The following is a 17,499-nucleotide window of genomic DNA, read 5'->3' on the forward strand; positions in this document are numbered from 1 at the left end:
GGAGCGGGGCTATCAATCCCCTTTTGTAGAAATCTAACTTGTGAATCATATTGCAAATAATGCCTTATTGTTATGAAGAGCATTCTTCATATAGACCTCTAGGGGGGATTAAGTTAAGCTAAATATCTAGCCAAGCTGTGAAGTTTTGGTACTGCGTGAAGTTGGGGGAGCTAAGAGACAACATCCTAAGGGAAATTGCCGTTAATATTTTGTGTTCACGTGAGCAATGTGTACAAAAATATAGACAGGCCACAAAGCACCTACATTTGCTTAATAAATCTCCCCCCAAGCTGAGTGAATCTGTCAAATGAATCCTATCCTCACCACTAACACCAGAGTTATTATCAGGTGGGCTTGGCAGAGTGAGACAGTAGCATTAGCTCCACTTCCCAAGCTGACAAACACATCAAACAGTCAGAACAAGACAGAGCGGAGTCCAATTATTTCTGCAGGATTCATGGGTTTATTAGGTTTTGTACAACTAATTGGTCTCAAATGCTGTTCTGTTCTCTATAGAAAGAACACAAAACGAGGACATTTTCAACTGAAAGCAACATGTTTCGACATCAGCATACTGAGACAAGTGTGAGCACGGTGGAAAGTAGGTCTAGCCACCGACATATTTTCATCTTGCCTTGCCAAGAGATTCTGGGCAATACTAAATAACCAACCATTAAAAATGGTTTGGATGACACAACAATACCCCAGGTAAGTCTAAAATCAACTAACACTTCAAAAAAGTTAACTATCGATTTAAAAACAGTGGCAAGTCAAAGAGAGAGAGCAAACAGGTCATGCCATGATTGGTTTTTCACACATGCCCCAGCCCGCGCACACCACAATGAACACGGGTTAATTTATAAATAACCAAACCCATAAAACATACAGTACTGGTTGTCATAAATGTAGTTCTCATCACCTGATAGGCTAAGTGTTTTTTTTGTCACAGTAAACCCAAACAAACAAAAAGCAGCACAGTACAAGCACAACAACAGAATAAGAATGGATCATCTGATCAATATTGAGAGTCCAGACTCATCAGGAGGAGTTGGAGAAGGGGCAGCCCCTAGTCCATGAATCCGCCATATTTCTTCTGTATCTCAGCCAGGGGGGAGTCAACCCCCTGCCCCTCCCAGGAGCGTTTCAGGAGCCCCCCCTTGTTCTTCTGATCCTCCAGCCACTCAGGCCTCCCTACCCTCCTCATGAAGCCCCCATAACGCTTCTTCAATGGCCTGCCCGCCACCTCCAGAGCACCGAAGTCCCCCCCTCTCCTCATGAACCCCCCGTAGCGCTTGGCCAACTCTCCGTCTCTCTGCGCCTCGGCCTCTGAATTCAGGATCTTCAGGATCTCCAGACGGATGTCCTCTTCCTCAGCCACTGGGCTGTTCTGTCCTCCCTGCACTCCTCCATCCTGTACGGGTGGGCTCCTCCTGATCATGAACCCCCCGTAGCGCTTCATGAAGCCGCCATACTTCTTGGCCAGCTGGTGCTGCTCGCCCTCCACCCCATCCTGTTTGATTTCGTCAACAGCGACAGGCTCCTCCTCCAATAGGACGTCTCGGCAGAGGCGGAGCTTCGTGGTGTCCAGGCTGCCCTCACATTCTATTGAGCATGTCTGCAAAGATATGAAGGAGATGGGAACCTCAAAACACAGAAGTGTAGCAGAGGCTCACAAACCCATTTCCTTTCTGTAAATCTAGTTTTAATTTGAGACTTGTCTCTATCAAGGGGCACATGGTACACAGCCGTGAAGAAATAATATATTGTCTGGAGTGATATAGTGATATATGTTTTGCCATAAAAAGGCAAATTGTACATATAGAGTAGTGTTTAATTAGACAATAGTTAACAGGAGCAGAAACAAGTCCAATTCTGGTGCATGAAATAACTGGGTGCGGCCGCTATTCTCCAATGCCAGAGAGACACAGTTGGATGTACAAACAAATGGATTCTATTTGCCTATACCAATATGTTATGATACTTCTCTATTAGTTTTAAGAGTAATTAAATAAGTAAGATGGGAAACAGATGGAGGGACACTTTTATCTGGTTCATTAAACAGCTTCTGGCAAACACAGTTAATGAGACGTTCCTCAAAGCCTGTTACTAGCCTACATCTAATGCCTCATAGCACTTGTCTTTTTATTTCTGAGCACATCAAAGCAGCAGAGAAGAGGGCTTTTGTTTAGCCTACAGATAATTCTGAATACATTATCTCGTGGAAAATAAATGTCTCAGATTCATTTTTATTTTACTTTATTTTATTGGAGGTATTTGAATAATATGAAAAAATGATCTCTAAGAACAATTATAAACTGGGTTGTTGGAGCCCTGAATTCTGATTGGCTGACAGCCATGGTAAATTTAAGCAATAAGGCAGGAGGAGGTGTGGTATGTGGCCAACATGAAGGAAAAGGGAAAAAGGAAACCGCACACTGCTCTTGATAGTATCACTGATCTTTAATAAGCTTTACTTATCGGCCTCACGGCCTTCGTCAGAGCTTTTGTGAATTTTAAAAAAATGTGCACCCTTATGTAGACCTGCCCCCACCCACATCCGTTCCACACATAGAAGGGGATTGGAGGCAAAGGAAAAACAAATAAGTGCTACCAAATATAACAATATGTATTTCATAAATATTACAAAAGTGTATGAATAAGACGTATGAAACACGTCTGTAAAACCACAATGAGGACATAGCAAGTTTTCATTAGTCATTGGGTACATAACGTATAACTAACTATTTTAGGTTTGATGATGAATACTACCTCCAAACGAATGGAGCATTGATGGACTCCACATTCGCCTTTATGTGGGTCTTTTTGAAGAACGTTTTGTTAATAATGAAAACGAAAATCCAGTTTTGAATAAAGTTCTGAAGTGGTATCGATATATTGACCACATTTTTTGCATATGGGAAGGAACTGAAAAAGAGCTGTCAGATTTTATGGCACTACTCAATGACATTGACCCCCATCTCAAATTCACTATTGAACGTGACACTCAACGTGTTCATTACCTTGATATGTGGATTGAGAAATCAAATGGAACCCTGTTTACAACTCTGTATAGAAAAGAAACGGACAGAAATACTCTATTGCAGGTGGACAGCTTCCATCCTGAGCCATTAAAAAGGGGACTTCCAAGAAGCTAATTTTTCAGACTGCGCTTTATATGCCACTCCACAGAAGATTACCTAGAAAAAGCAGCGGAGATGCGCATTCGGTTTCTAAGAAGAGGCTATTCGCCACAATATGTGGAAGAAGCTCTTAATTTGGCATTGGGAAAGGAGATGAACTGTTACAAAAAAGACCCGCTAAAGCTAAAGAACACTCTGTAAGGTCCACAACTACATGTACTTTGAACTCGCGAAAAGTGGGAGGTGTGGTCAAAAAACACTGGCATATTTTATTATCGGACCCAGTTTTGCTGGCTGATTTTAAAAAATCCACCACTTATTGTGTATAGGAGAGGTCGCAATTTACGCAATAAATTGGTTCATTCCAACTGCTAGCCACAAAAGAAAATCAGACAGGCTCTTTTACGCCCTCTACCAAATGGTAGCTATTAATGCAGAGGATGCAACAATATGATGAAGTGTGAATATTTCTGCCACCGACACACAGGAAAACGGTTCCAAATAAATTACATTATTACGTGTTCCACCACCCATGTTATTTACATTATTAAATGTCCAGGTGGGCTCTGCTATGTCGGTAAAACTTCTCGTTCTCAAACAGAGAATTAGTGAACATAAAAGTTCAATCAGGAGAAACGACAGGGATTATCCAGTCCCAGTACATTTCAATGACCTGAAGCATGACATTTCTACCTTTAGATTTTGTGGCATAGAGAAAGTTAAGATATCAGACAGGTGATATTATTAATACTCTGAGAAAAATTTAATGTTTTGGGATTTTCACCCTCCAGACATTATTTCCTAAAGGACTTAATGATGAAATGCCTATGTATGTTATTTTTGTGAATTTGAACATGAATTATGTGCCTATTTAAGATTACTCTGTTTTCGTATGATGTACCCAATGACTAATGAAAACTTGCTATGTCCACATTGTGGTTTTACAGACGTGTTTCATACGTCTTATTTATACATATTGTTATATTTGGTAGCATTTATTTGTTTTTCCTTTGCCTCCAACCCCCTTCGATGTGTGCGGAACGGATGTGGGTGGGGCTAGGTCTACATAAGGGTGCACATTTTTAAAAATGTACTAAAGCTCTGACGAAGGCCGTGAGGCCGATACATAAAGCTTATTAAAGATCAGTGATACTATCAAGAGCAGTGTGCGGTTTCCTTTTTCCTTCATCTTGTTCAATTGTTGCCATGCACCTGCAAATAAGTTTGCTCAGATGTGCGAGTGCCTTTTGAATTTTGTATATGGCCAACATACCACGGCTAAGGGCTGTTCTTGCGCAGGACACAACGCGGAGTGCCTGGACAGTCATTAGCTGTGGAATTTTGACCATATATCACAAAACCCCGAGGTGCTTTATTGCTATTATAAACTGGTTGCCAACGTAATTACAGCAGTAAAATAAATGTTTTGTCATACCCGTGGTATATGGTCTGATATACCATGGCTGTCAGCCAATCTGCATTCAGGGCTCGACCCACCAAGTTTATAACAGACCTTATACCACGGGTAAGACAAAACATTTATTTTAACTGCTCTAATTATGTTGGTAACCAGTTTATAATAGCAATAAGGCACCACAGGGGTTTTTGCTTAAATAAACTCTCTCTGAAATGTGTCAATCAAACCCTGAGAAAATGCTTGAATTAATGAAGAGTAACATTTAATTGAGGCTGTATTGAAGCTCATAACTACTAACATGCTGCCCCCTGGTGAGACTAAAACACACTAAGGTCACAAATAAAGACAGGTTTTCTGGAGGCTGAACTCTTTTTATTTATTTAGGTAAGTCAGTTATGAACAAATTCTTATTTTACAATGACGACCTACCCCGGCCAAACCTTCCCTTAACCCGGACCACGCTGGGCCAATTATGCGCCGCCCTGCGGGACTCCCAATCACGGCTGGTTGTGATACAGCCTGGGATCGAACCAGGGTCTGTAGTGACGCGTCTAGCACTGAGATGCAGTGCCTTAGACCGCTGCACCACTCTGAGCCCTCTTACCTTTCATCGTGGTACATTTTTGTAATTTGTTGTTCGATGTTGACCATTTGGGATAAAATAGTACTACTAATTGTCTAATCTGATTCAGACACTCCGAAACCTGCCTTTAAACTTTAAACAAAGTGAAAATGTCCCTGGAAATGGATCAGTCTTGGTTTTAATACAAGCTATATTGTTGTAAATGTCTCAATTAAACCAAATAGGGTACTTGGGGGTAACTAGCCCCCCCCCCCCCCCCCCCCCCTAAGAACAATCTCTAATTGCTGACACAAAAAAGCAACATTTGGAAAAAATTGGTATGTGGATGAAGGTCATGCTTAGGCGAATGAACTGTAAAGGGAAATAAATGGCTACAGTTTACACTTTTTTAGTTGTTTCATGAAATGTTGTTTTTAGAAAAGGCATAGGGTTTCTTTCACACAAGTGAGTTAAAATCCATTGTATCACTTTGATTTAGAAATTCTTTAGTAAGTAATACTTAAAAGCTAAGTCTAGTTATTTTATTTTAATTATTTAAATCAAATATGGGGGGAAATGGGGTTGCACAATCCCCAAATCTGGAACAAATTCAAGAAAGCATACAGTATTATATAGAGCTATTATTGCATGCAGGGTTGGGAAGTAACGGATTACATGTAACGGATTATAAAAAAACGGTAACTGTAATCCGTTAGGTTACCAGCAAAAATATTGTAATCAGATTATAGATACTGAAAAACTAGATGATTACTTTGAGGATTACTTTTAAATTCAGAAAGGAGGTTTGCAACAACAACAAAAAAATTGACACCTCTGTTTTCTCAATGACATTCAAATCAGAATTGAAAAAAGACGTAAGTTTAAGTTTGTTCCACCTGAGCGAGTCTGACCACAAGTCAGAGACCACTATGATGACATACCAAGTGGCTTTGATGGATTGTAGGAAAAGAGCAGGAATAGGCTTTTGTAGGCTACAGTCCAAGTTATGTCTTACTGGTACGACTGCTGTCGGCATTCAAAGATTATCCTTTTTGAATAAATCCTTGGAGGTAAGGATGACAGCAGTGGTGTAGTCTGAGGCGATACGGATATCACTTATTATTGTTATCTACATACCGCATTGATGTGAATCACACTGTTGCTCTCTCATTTAGCTATTTGCGCCTTACGGATTGTGGTTGTTGTGGATGGCTGTTCACAAATCTAAATGTGTATTTGAACCCAATAAGGGTTGAATTCAAGAAGTTTAAACTGCCTATCAATCACTATTTTTGAAACCAGTGGACAGCCAATGAAAAATGTGCTCTTGCAACAGCTGCACAGTGTGGATCCCAGACTATGAGCTTTTATTGCTCAAATTAATTCATGCTGATAAAAAAATATAATCCATAGGCCTAATGAACACATGTTCAAACTCGTACACTTTTTATAGACTTAAAGGGGCAATCTGTAGGTGCTACATCCACTTTTGGACTTTTTATATATATATATATATCCATTGATTCTTGAAGAATATAACTTAGTTCAACTGTCACACTACATGAGAACCCAAAATATAAGCTTGTTTTTCTTCAATGTTTGTAAACATTGTAAATGTAAACAAATACTGTATATCCTCATAACATGGTTAATAAATAATGTTGATATCATGGATGGTCAGTCCTTGCATCCATAGCTCTGTCTATTAATCTGAGTGGTTACATTTCTCCAGGCCCATCCCTCAGCCTTTTACCAAAACAGAGGTGGGGTGCGGTTTTGTTATTGTTTCATCTGTGGTTTTACCCTTTAAACAGATGCATATTATCAAGATATCAAAGTGTCACCAACAAAAAGTTAAACAATAGGCCTATAGCAAATGCAGAATATGGCATTCATTTTCACATGTAAATAGCACTTTCAGTGGTGCTCAAAGCATGCTATTCTATGAGCGCAGCATTTATTTTTCAAATCGAATCAATGAGCCCAATCAGTCCTCCATGACAACAAAATCATAAACAATGGAGTATGGCTGGCTAATAAGTCCTTAGTTTTGGGGTCATGCTCAGGTAAAACAATTTGGCTAATCTATACTTCCATATTGAAGATCATGGGGAATAACATTTATTGGAATGACTGGAAGTCTGATAGACTTTGGTTTTTAATATTAAGATATAATTGAATCAAAATATTATATGTAGTAGAATGCGATGGGTTAGAAGAAGCCTACATAACCAACCCATAAAGTAAAATGTTACATCCATAGATGGCAGGCCAGGTGAACTTTAACAATGATTTATCCTGCAATAGATGTGGTTCAATTGGTAACATTCATTTTTGTCTTCTTCTAATGCCTCTTAAGGGGAAAGTAATCTAAAAGTAACTGGATGTAATCAGATGATGTTACTGAGTTTGGGTAATCAAAAAGTTACATTACTGATTACAATTTTGGACAGGTAACTAGTAGCTGTAATGGGTTACATTTAGAAAGTAACCTAACCAACCCTGATTGCATGGAACTCCATTCCGTCTCATATTGCTCAAATAAACAGCAATCCTGGTTAAAAAAACAACAGATAATGCAACCCCTCACCCCTATTTGACCTAGATAGTTTGTGTGTGTATGCATTGATATATAGGCTATGTGTGCCTTTATTTTTTTTCTTGAGCTGTTCCTGCCTATTAATATTCTGTATTATGTCATGTTTCATGTGTTGTGTGGACCCCAGGAAGAGTAGTTGCTGCTTTTGCAACAGCTCATGGCGATCCTAATAAAATTAATTAAAAAAAATACATGTCACCATTAATATCCGCACTACGAGGAGATTTGATGTAAAGTCCCTCTTTTTTAACTCACCTGCACATTCATTTTTTATGTTCTTTCTTTGTTCCTTTTCCATACAATCCATCATGTACAATTGCACTTAAATATGATTTTAATAATGCAAGATTTTAAATCCCAGCAGTCTTTAAAATTACTTTCAGGAGCAAAAGGTTTTTAATTAGTTGTTTTTAATTCATAAAAAAAAAAAAAAAGTAATATAATATTGAAATGGAATATAAATAATAACAATAATTAACATTGAAATATAACATTTAATAACAGTAACTTAAGTAATTAACTCAGTGTAACATTGATGTGGCAATTCTCTTATGCTTGCTATTGCACGATTCTAATTTGTACCTGTAGGTCACAAATAAAGCTATCCCCAGTAAAATTGGAGCACAACTCATGAGCCCACCTCCTGCGCTAATCACACCTAATCCAGTCCCCACCTGTGACTGAAAACAATGGGAGAGATATAATTTGAAAAGCTATCTATTTACAGTGCCTTGCGAAAGTATTCGGCCCCCTTGAACTTTACGACCTTTTGCCACATTTCAGGCTTCAAACATAAAGATATAAAACTGTATTTTTTTGTGTAAAATCAACAACAAGTGGGACACAATCATGAAGTGGAACGACATTTATTGGATATTTCAAACTTTTTTAACAAATCAAAAACTGAAAAATTGGGCGTGCAAAATTATTCAGCCCCTTTACTTTAAGTGCAGCAAACTCTCTCCAGAAGTTCAGTGAGGATCTCTGAATGATCCAATGTTGACCTAAATGACTAATGATGATAAATACTTGTGTAATCAAGTCTCCGTATAAATGCACCTGCACGGTGATAGTCTCAGAGGTCCGTTAAAAGCGCAGAGAGCATCATGAAGAACAAGGAACACACCAGGCAGGTCCGAGATACTGTTGTGAAGAAGTTTAAAGCCGGATTTGGATACAAAAAGATTTCCCAAGCTTTAAACATCCCAAGGAGCACTGTGCAAGCGATAATATTGAAATGGAAGGAGTATCAGACCACTGCAAATCTACCAAGACCTGGCCATCCCTCTAAACTTTCAGCTCATACAAGGAGAAGACTGATCAGAGATGCAGCCAAGAGGCCCATGATCACTCTGGATGAACTGCAGAGATCTACAGCTGAGGTGGGAGACTCTGTCCATAGGACAACAATCAGTCGTATATTGCACAAATCTGGCCTTTATGGAAGAGTGGCAAGAAGAAAGCCATTTCTTAAAGATATCCATAAAAAGTGTAGTTTAAAGTTTGCCACAAGCCACCTGGGAGACACACCAAACATGTGTAAGAAGGTGCTCTGGTCAGATGAAACCAAAATTGAACTTTTTGGCAACAATGCAAAACGTTATGTTTGGCGTAAAAGCAACACAGCTCATCACCCTGAACACACCATCCCCACTGTCAAACATGGTGGTGGCAGCATCATGGTTTGGGCCTGCTTTTCTTCAGCAGGGACAGGGAAGATGGTTAAAATTGATGGGAAGATGGATGGAGCCAAATACAGGACCATTCTGGAAGAAAACCTGATGGAGTCTGCAAAAGACCTGAGACTGGGACGGAGATTTGTCTTCCAACAAGACAATGATCCAAACATAAAGCAAAATCTACAATGGAATGGTTCAAAAATAAAAATATCCAGGTGTTAGAATGGCCAAGTCAAAGTCCAGACCTGAATCCAATCGAGAATCTGTGGAAAGAACTGAAAACTGCTGTTCACAAATGCTCTCCATCCAACCTCACTGAGCTCGAGCTGTTTTGCCAAGAGGAATGGGAAAAAATTTCAGTCTCTCGATGTGCAAAACTGATAGAGACATACCCCAAGTGACTTACAGCTGTAATCACAGCAAAAGGTGGCACTACAAAGTATTAACTTAAGGGGGCTGAATAATTTTGCACGCCCAATTTTTCAGTTTTTGATTTGTTAAAAAAGTTTGAAATATCCAATAAATGTCATTCCACTTCATGATTGTGTCCCACTTGTTGTTGATTCTTCACAAAAAAATACCGTTTTATATCTTTATGTTTGAAGCCTGAAATGTGGCAAAAGGTTGCAAAGTTCAAGGGGGCCGAATACTTTCGCAAGGCACTGTATATGACATAAAATGCTGTGTAAAAGAGCTAAAATTCTATAAAGTTGCATTAACTGTAAAGCTATCAGTAACTAGTGGAAACATTTACCACTGAAATTAAGTTACGTTATCTTTTTTATGTATTTTACCTCAGACGATCTGGTAGTAAGGTTGCTAGCTAGTACTCCTAGCATCTTATGCTAACTAGTTAGCTGGCTAGCATTTACTGCTAGAGAAGTTGCTAGCAAGAAAGTTAGCATAAACTAGCGCTAACTGTGCTAGTCATTGTCTAAATGTGTAGAAACACATTCATAACTATAAGGGGGGGGGGGGGGGGGGGGGGGGGGGGGGGTGAGTTGTCCCAAACACGCTCATCCAACATATTACTACTTTACTAAAAGAATATCTACATTTTTCTCTCTAAACAAGTTGATTATTTAAGGCTTTCCTACTTGTATATATATATATATATATATAGATCTAATTTCATTGGAATATATCTACAACTACAAAAAATTGATAAACTTACCTCAAATATCCTTTTGTTGAAATAACATTTTTTTGTTCAACAAGAACAGTGTCAGCCGGGGAAGTGTTGGAGAAATAATTTGATGACATCTTGTGGTCTTTATGTGAATTACATGGGGGGGGGGGCAGTTACCCCCTACTACCCTACTCATGTAATTGTAAAAACTGAATGATGGGTGCATAGAAATGTCTCGAGGTTACATGTTGTCGGTCTAACTGTTCACCAGTTAGACCAACAACACAAGTTGTTGCCTACATTAAACATTCAACCGAAACTATTATGACATTTCATATTGATGCAGTTAAAATGATGGGTTTCCTAATTTAATTGGTATTTCATTAATTGTCTGCCTGCATCAAAATAAATAAAAAAGAGCTTAATAAAGTCGTGTTCCAAGGATACATGCACCTCACACAGCATTGCCTAACATTGAAATCACAAAAATAAACAGGTGGGTTGCCTACTGCGCAATCTTTCCCACGAAAAAGTGACGCGGAAAAAGTAGCACCCAGTTACTTTACTTTAAAAACATTTGAATTAAAACATGTCCAAAATTTACCTACCAGAGTGTTAATTGCCGTCTGTTGTCCCAGTATGCGGTTGAGGCAGAGCGCACAGTCCTTCTCGCAGTCCGCTCCGACCGTGAGCGCAAAATACGCACAGAGAAGCAGCCTCCATAGTGAGTTCCCCGGGACAGCCATAGACTGGAGAACATGTGTTTTGGGAGAGAATCCACCAAGACTTGATTAGAAAACGTTTGTGATTTAGAGTTTTACTTACTGTTCATTTCTCACGAAGTGCTAAATCATGGACTATACGAAAAAAGCCATTTATATCCTTAATTGGACTCTAAATTCAACTCAGTTATCCTCATTCCAAAGTTGCCAAGAAAAACAAACCATCAAAGCCAATACTTGCCTCTGTTTTTTATGCTTAGTTCAATCCCTGTGGTGTTGCAGTAGGAACTGTTGATTGTGAGGTTTTATACCAAATATAGTATTTCCCCCGGTGCTTACCAAGTCGCTGGAAAAAAACAAATTTAGAACTGTTGCGATTGAGCCTATCAGCTTTCTCTAAAGGCTCACGGATGGAAGAGCTCGTCGTTCACGAAGCTAAATACTCAGGAGGATGCTCAAAATGGATGCTTATGTGAGCTGAGTTCATAATGCAAGTTCAGTATCTTGATAGGTATAAGTAGTCCTCAGAAAACGTAATCATTATGTTTCCAGTCGTCAGAGGGGAATTTGACGCATAGACTGACGCAATTCATATTCCTTAGATTTATTTGACCTTGCAGGCTATAATAGGATGTTTGGAAAATGTAGGCTATTCAGTCATACTTTGACTACAGGTGTGGTATGTGAGTCACTTCTTATAATAAGCTTTGTGTTTGCATTTAATAATGGGGTCCACACTTATTTGTTTTAACATAATGACCATTTTCAGTTCATTTTGAAACATGGTGGACCAGTTATTTGTGTCACACTGCCACAATACATCACATGTGTCATGAGGTAACAGAGATCAATAAAAATGACTTCTTAGTCAAGTCGTAAACTATGAGATGATAATCCTGATGATAGCACACACACCTTTCTGTTGAAGGAGCACTCCATAGAGTGGATTGTGTTCTGTGCCATAGGATTATGGTGCCAGACGTTACAGCTACAATATTCAGAGACACACTCATCTTGCTCTGGGAGATTAGGTCACATAGGGCCAAGAGTCGGCACCTATTTAAGATATATGCACCTGTATAAAAATAAATAAAAGGCAATTTGAATCATCATGATCAGCAATCTCTTTCGTCAATATACACTGAGTGTATAAAGCATTGAGGACAAAAAGCTATGAAGCTATGAAAGCTATGATCCCTTATTGATGTCATTTGTTAAATCCACTTCATCAGTGTTATTAGGAAGGTGTTCCTAATGTTTGGTATAATCCTTGTATGTTTTACACAGGGATTTGTTACAAAAGCATCCAATGAAATATGTCAAATTGATTCCTTAGAAAACTTTACTTGCTGAATTCTGTAGAAAAGTCCTAGTCAGGCAAGGACAGATCATTTTGTATTGGACCTAGGCTTTTAATTAAAACTGGCCTTACACTGTTAACAGCCTTGTTTGTCGTCAAACTGTTTGTCAGGAAAGAGGAGCTACAGACAGTAATATGAAGTTGAGAGCAGTCAGTTACCATAATTATGGTCTACAGCTGTCTTGTCCTTATCAGAGTGAGTAAACAAAAAAGCACACCTAGTCAGATAAAGGGAGGTGAGAGGTTGGGAGGGAACTTGGTAATTATGTTCACCTCTGATTAAAGCTGATTCTGCCTCTGTCTAGACTATTGAACCTGAATACAATAGTTTACAACTGCGGCCTAAAAAGTAGTCCGTTTGGTTCTCTCTTCAAATCCTATTGAGGTGACATGAATGTGCATGCCATTGTGTGAGATAAACAATGCCAATGATCATGCAGATAATAATGTTGACGATGATGATAATGATGAAGATGTGATAATGATGAGAATGGTGAAGATGACAATTTATTTATATATTTTTTTATTTAACCATTATTTAACTAGGCAAGTCAGTTAAGAACAAATTCTTATTTATGACGGCATACCCCGGCCAAACCCTAACACCGAACGACGCTGGTCTAATTGTGCCCTATGATGAAGACGAGTCCTGTTGAGCAGCAGTTTATGTAACCCCATGGTGCTATTACACCCATATTACTGCACTAAGCTCTCCTGATGAGATCGGCATGTCGGATGATACCCCGTAATAGTTGTTATTTCATATAAATTAGTTATTTCTCCTGGAGCATGAGAAGCCAGTGGGCCAACAAGCTGGGTAGATGAAATACAACTGTGCTACAATATGGCTTCTGAGGCCCCCTGGATCCTAATGTCATTATATTCTAGAACCCTAATGGAATTCTCTGTGGTTGGGTGGAAATAATGGTATGAACCAAGAGAAAAACGTTTAAATCGAACTATTACCTTGTGACCTACACTGTTTTTTTTTTATACATTTTTTTTCTTTCAACTATGAACTTGAATGAAATGGTTATTCCGTTATTTTTGCAGTTTTTGAGTGTCATTTTGCCATGTATGAAAGTCCACTCCAATCCAGTGATATCTGATTTCTAAACTAAATACAGTGTAGCTCAACCCAGTGTGATGTGTGTGCACCTGAACATTAGTAGCGAAGGAAATCATTGTTAAGTCTTTCACAAATATGTCCACTGTACAAACAAACCATCCCTGATGATGATATTCAAACACATCCACGTTTATCTCTGCAACGTGTGTTCACAGCATCACAGGAAATTATTCTCCTGTCAACACAGCTTGTCGGAACCTACTCAATATGCGGAGTCTATTAGTTATTGGAAGTAAATACTCTGAAAGTATCCCAAATGGCACCATATTCCCTATATAGTGCCCTACCTTTGACCAGGGCCCTCTTGTCAGACATAGTGAACTATATAGGGAATAGGGTACCAAGGGGGACACATCCAGAATGACACCATGCTAAACAAGATCAGTTATATCTTTTTTACTGCATATCCTGGATGCTGAGCAATTATGACAATGATCTTTATTGACTACCATGACTAGAAGAAGAGATATCCGTGACTTTAAAAGAGGTCTCAAGGGAGCTTAGTGTGTGTGTGTGTGTGTCTCTCTCTCTGTCACCAAATCTCAACCCAATTAAACACATATGGAAGATTCTGAAGCGGCGCCCGAGGCAGCTTTCTCCATCACCAAAACACCAAATGATGGTTTCCCACTTCTATCGAAATGATAGATCCTGTTATATGCCTAACACAAATGTCAACCTCTTTTGTCTCGTCATCATTTTCATCTCTTTCTCTCTCTCCAAATTGCTATAGTAGAATGCTACATTGTTATCAAAACAATACAAAGATGCATCATCCACCACGAAATTAAACTGTTTCTCAGAAAGACGCTATACGGCATTCATGTGAGTGAAGGATTTTTGTTGAAGTTCATTAGGTCAGTTCCAGATTATTATTTTATTTCATTATTTTCTCTGTCACCCCTCTCTCATTCTCTCAGTAGCTTGATTATAAAGTATTCACACTTTTAAATAAGCTACATGTCACGGGCGTCGTAAGAAGTGGACCAAGGTGCTGTCACGTTCGTCATAACGAGGAGACCAAGGCGCAGCGTGATATGAATACATTCTTTATTAAACGAAGAACACTAAACAAACTAACAAAATAACAAAACGAATGTGTAGCTATAACACGAGTACTGACATGCAACTACACAAAGACAATAACCCACAAAACCAAAATGGAAAAATGGCAACCTAAATAGGATCCCCAATTAGAGACAACGATAAACAGCTGTCTCTGATTGGGAACCAATTCAGGCCACCATAGACCTACATATACCTAGACATACTAAAACCCCATAGATATACAAAAACCCTAGACAGGCCAAAAACACCTAGACAATACAAAAACTAAACCAACCACCCATGTCACACCCTGACCTAAACAAAATAATATAGAAAACAAAGATAACTAAGGTCAGGGTGTGACAGGTGCAGCGTGGTGAGCGTACATATTCCTTTTATTTAGTAGAATGTCACCAACAACAACAACAACAATAAACAATACTAAACGACTGTGACGCTTAACAGGGCTATGATGCCTCTAACAAAGTTAACTACCCACACTAAAAGGAAGTAAAAAAGGGCTACCTAAGTATGATTCCCAATCAGAGACAACGATAGACAGCTGTCCCTGATTGAGAACCATACCCGGCCAAAACATAGAAATAAAGAAACATAGAAAACGAGACATAGAATGCCCACTCCACATCACACCCTGACCTAACCAAATAGAGAAATAAAACGTCTCTCTAAGGTCAGGGCGTGACACTACAAGAAGAAGAAAAACAGCGTCTCTTGCAATCGAACTGTCAGACAATAGTCAGGTTCAAATAAAGTGCAGTGATCAAATCAAATGTATTTACATAGCCCTTCTTACATCAGCTGATATCTCAAAGTGCTGTACAGAAACCCAGCCTAAAACCCCAAACAGCGAGCAATACAGGTGTAGAAGCACAGTGGCTAGGAAAAACTCCCTAGAAAGGCCAAAACCTAGGAAGAAACCTAGAGAGGAACCAGGCTATGAGGGGTGGCCAGTCCTCTTCTGGCTGTGCCGAGTGGAGATTATAACAGAACATGGCCAGTGGTGGCCTGAGCAAGTATGCTTCTAATCATCTCCATTTCCTGCTGTGTGGGAAGAGCAGGGTGTATCAGCCTGGTAATGGATGTGTCAGTCACACTGGAGCATGGAAAGATGACAGGAGAGTTAATTACTGTAGAACCCTGTCTCGCTCTCTCTCGCGCACACACACACACACGCATTCACGCACTCCCGTACAAAAATGCAAGCACGCATGCAGAGGCGAATGCACGCAAAAACACACACACAGAGACTCATTGTTCACAGATTAGACAGAAGTGTCAGGTGTAATCTTACTCTCACGTCCCTACACTGAAGAAACCACAGGGCACATGTAGGATCTAGTGCACTGTAACATTTACGTCTACTGTACCGTGTGTACAGGTAAAATGAAGGAAATACAAACAAAGTGTTTCAATAGGACCACAAGCAGCTTCGACACCATTCCTCCACGAGAAAATCCATCATTTGGTGTTTTGGGGATGGTGGTGGAAAACGCTGTCTTAGGTTATTTAAAAAAAATGTTATTTAACCAGGCAAGTCAGTTAAGAACAAATTCTTATTTACAATGATGGCCACTCCAAAATCTCCCATAAGTGTTCAATTGGGTTGAGATCTGGTGACTGACTGACTGACAGGCACTCAGGCAGGCAGGCAGGCAGGCAGACACACACACACACACACACACACACACACACACACACACACACACACAACCCCTTTAAACCCCCTACACTCCCTTGAAACCCCTCGTCACTGAGATGTCTTCTTCTAGCCATGGTAGCCAAAATAATGGACACCTGGGGATTTTTATACATGACCCTAAGCATGATGGGATGTTAATTGCTTAATTAACTCAGGAACTACACTTGTGTGGAAGCACGTGCTTTCAATAAACTTTGTATCCCTCATTTACTCAAGTGGTTCCTTTATTTTGTCAGTTATCGGTACACACAGTGCCTTGCGAAAGTATTCGGCCCCCTTGAACTTTGCAACCTTTTGCCACATTTCAGGCTTCAAACATAAAGATATAAAACTGTATTTTTTTGTGAAGAATCAACAACTAGTGGGACACAATCATGAAGTGGAACGACATTTATTGGATATTTCAAACTTTTTTAACAAATCAAAAACTGAAAAATTGGGCGTGCAAAATTATTCAGCCCCCTTAAGTTAATACTTTGTAGCGCCACCTTTTGCTGCGATTACAGCTGTAAGTCGCTTGGGGTATGCCTCTATCAGTTTTGCACATCGAGAGACTGACATTTTTTCCCATTCCTCCTTGCAAAACAGCTCGAGCTCAGTGAGGTTGGATGGAGAGCATTTGTGAACAGCAGTTTTCAGTTCTTTCCACAGATTCTCGATTGGATTCAGGTCTGGACTTTGACTTGGCCATTCTAACACCTGGATATGTTTATTTTTGAACCATTCCATTGTAGATTTTGCTTTATGTTTTGGATCATTGTCTTGTTGGAAGACAAATCTCCGTCCCAGTCTCAGGTCTTTTGCAGACTCCATCAGGTTCTTCCAGAATCTTCTTCCAGAATGGTCCTGTATTTGGCTTCATCCATCTTCCCATCAATTTTAACCATCTTCCCTGTCCCTGCTGAAGAAAAGCAGGCCCAAACCATGATGCTGCCACCACCATGTTTGACAGTGGGGATGGTGTGTTCAGCTGTGTTGCTTTTACGCCAAACATA

General features: G+C 39.5%; 1 protein-coding gene across 1 annotated transcript; it reads right to left on the bottom strand.

The window, feature by feature from the left end:
- Positions 1-440: 440 nt before the first annotated feature.
- LOC110530201 (proenkephalin-A) lies at positions 441-12,187 on the bottom strand. Its single transcript, XM_021613078.3, has 3 exons — positions 11,490-12,187; positions 11,135-11,275; positions 441-1,615 (listed from the first exon to the last, which is right to left on the bottom strand). Exons 2-3 carry the CDS (start codon positions 11,270-11,272, stop codon positions 1,067-1,069), a joined length of 687 nt encoding a protein of 228 aa, XP_021468753.1. The 5' UTR covers positions 11,273-11,275; positions 11,490-12,187; the 3' UTR covers positions 441-1,066.
- Positions 12,188-17,499: the final 5,312 nt, after the last annotated feature.

Source organism: Oncorhynchus mykiss, chromosome 8 (genome assembly GCF_057628025.1).
Source record: "Oncorhynchus mykiss isolate SJ-2025 chromosome 8, ASM5762802v1, whole genome shotgun sequence".
In the NCBI taxonomy this organism is placed as follows: domain Eukaryota; kingdom Metazoa; phylum Chordata; class Actinopteri; order Salmoniformes; family Salmonidae; genus Oncorhynchus; species Oncorhynchus mykiss.

Coding starts and splice junctions, on each gene's coding strand:
- LOC110530201 (XM_021613078.3), bottom strand. CDS start 11,272: ATGGCTGTCCCGGGGAACTCACTATGGAGGCTGCTTCTCTGTGCGTAT. Junction 1,616..11,134: donor AGACGGCAATTAACACTCTG/GTAGGTAAATTT, acceptor ATATCTTTGCAG/ACATGCTCAATAGAATGTGA.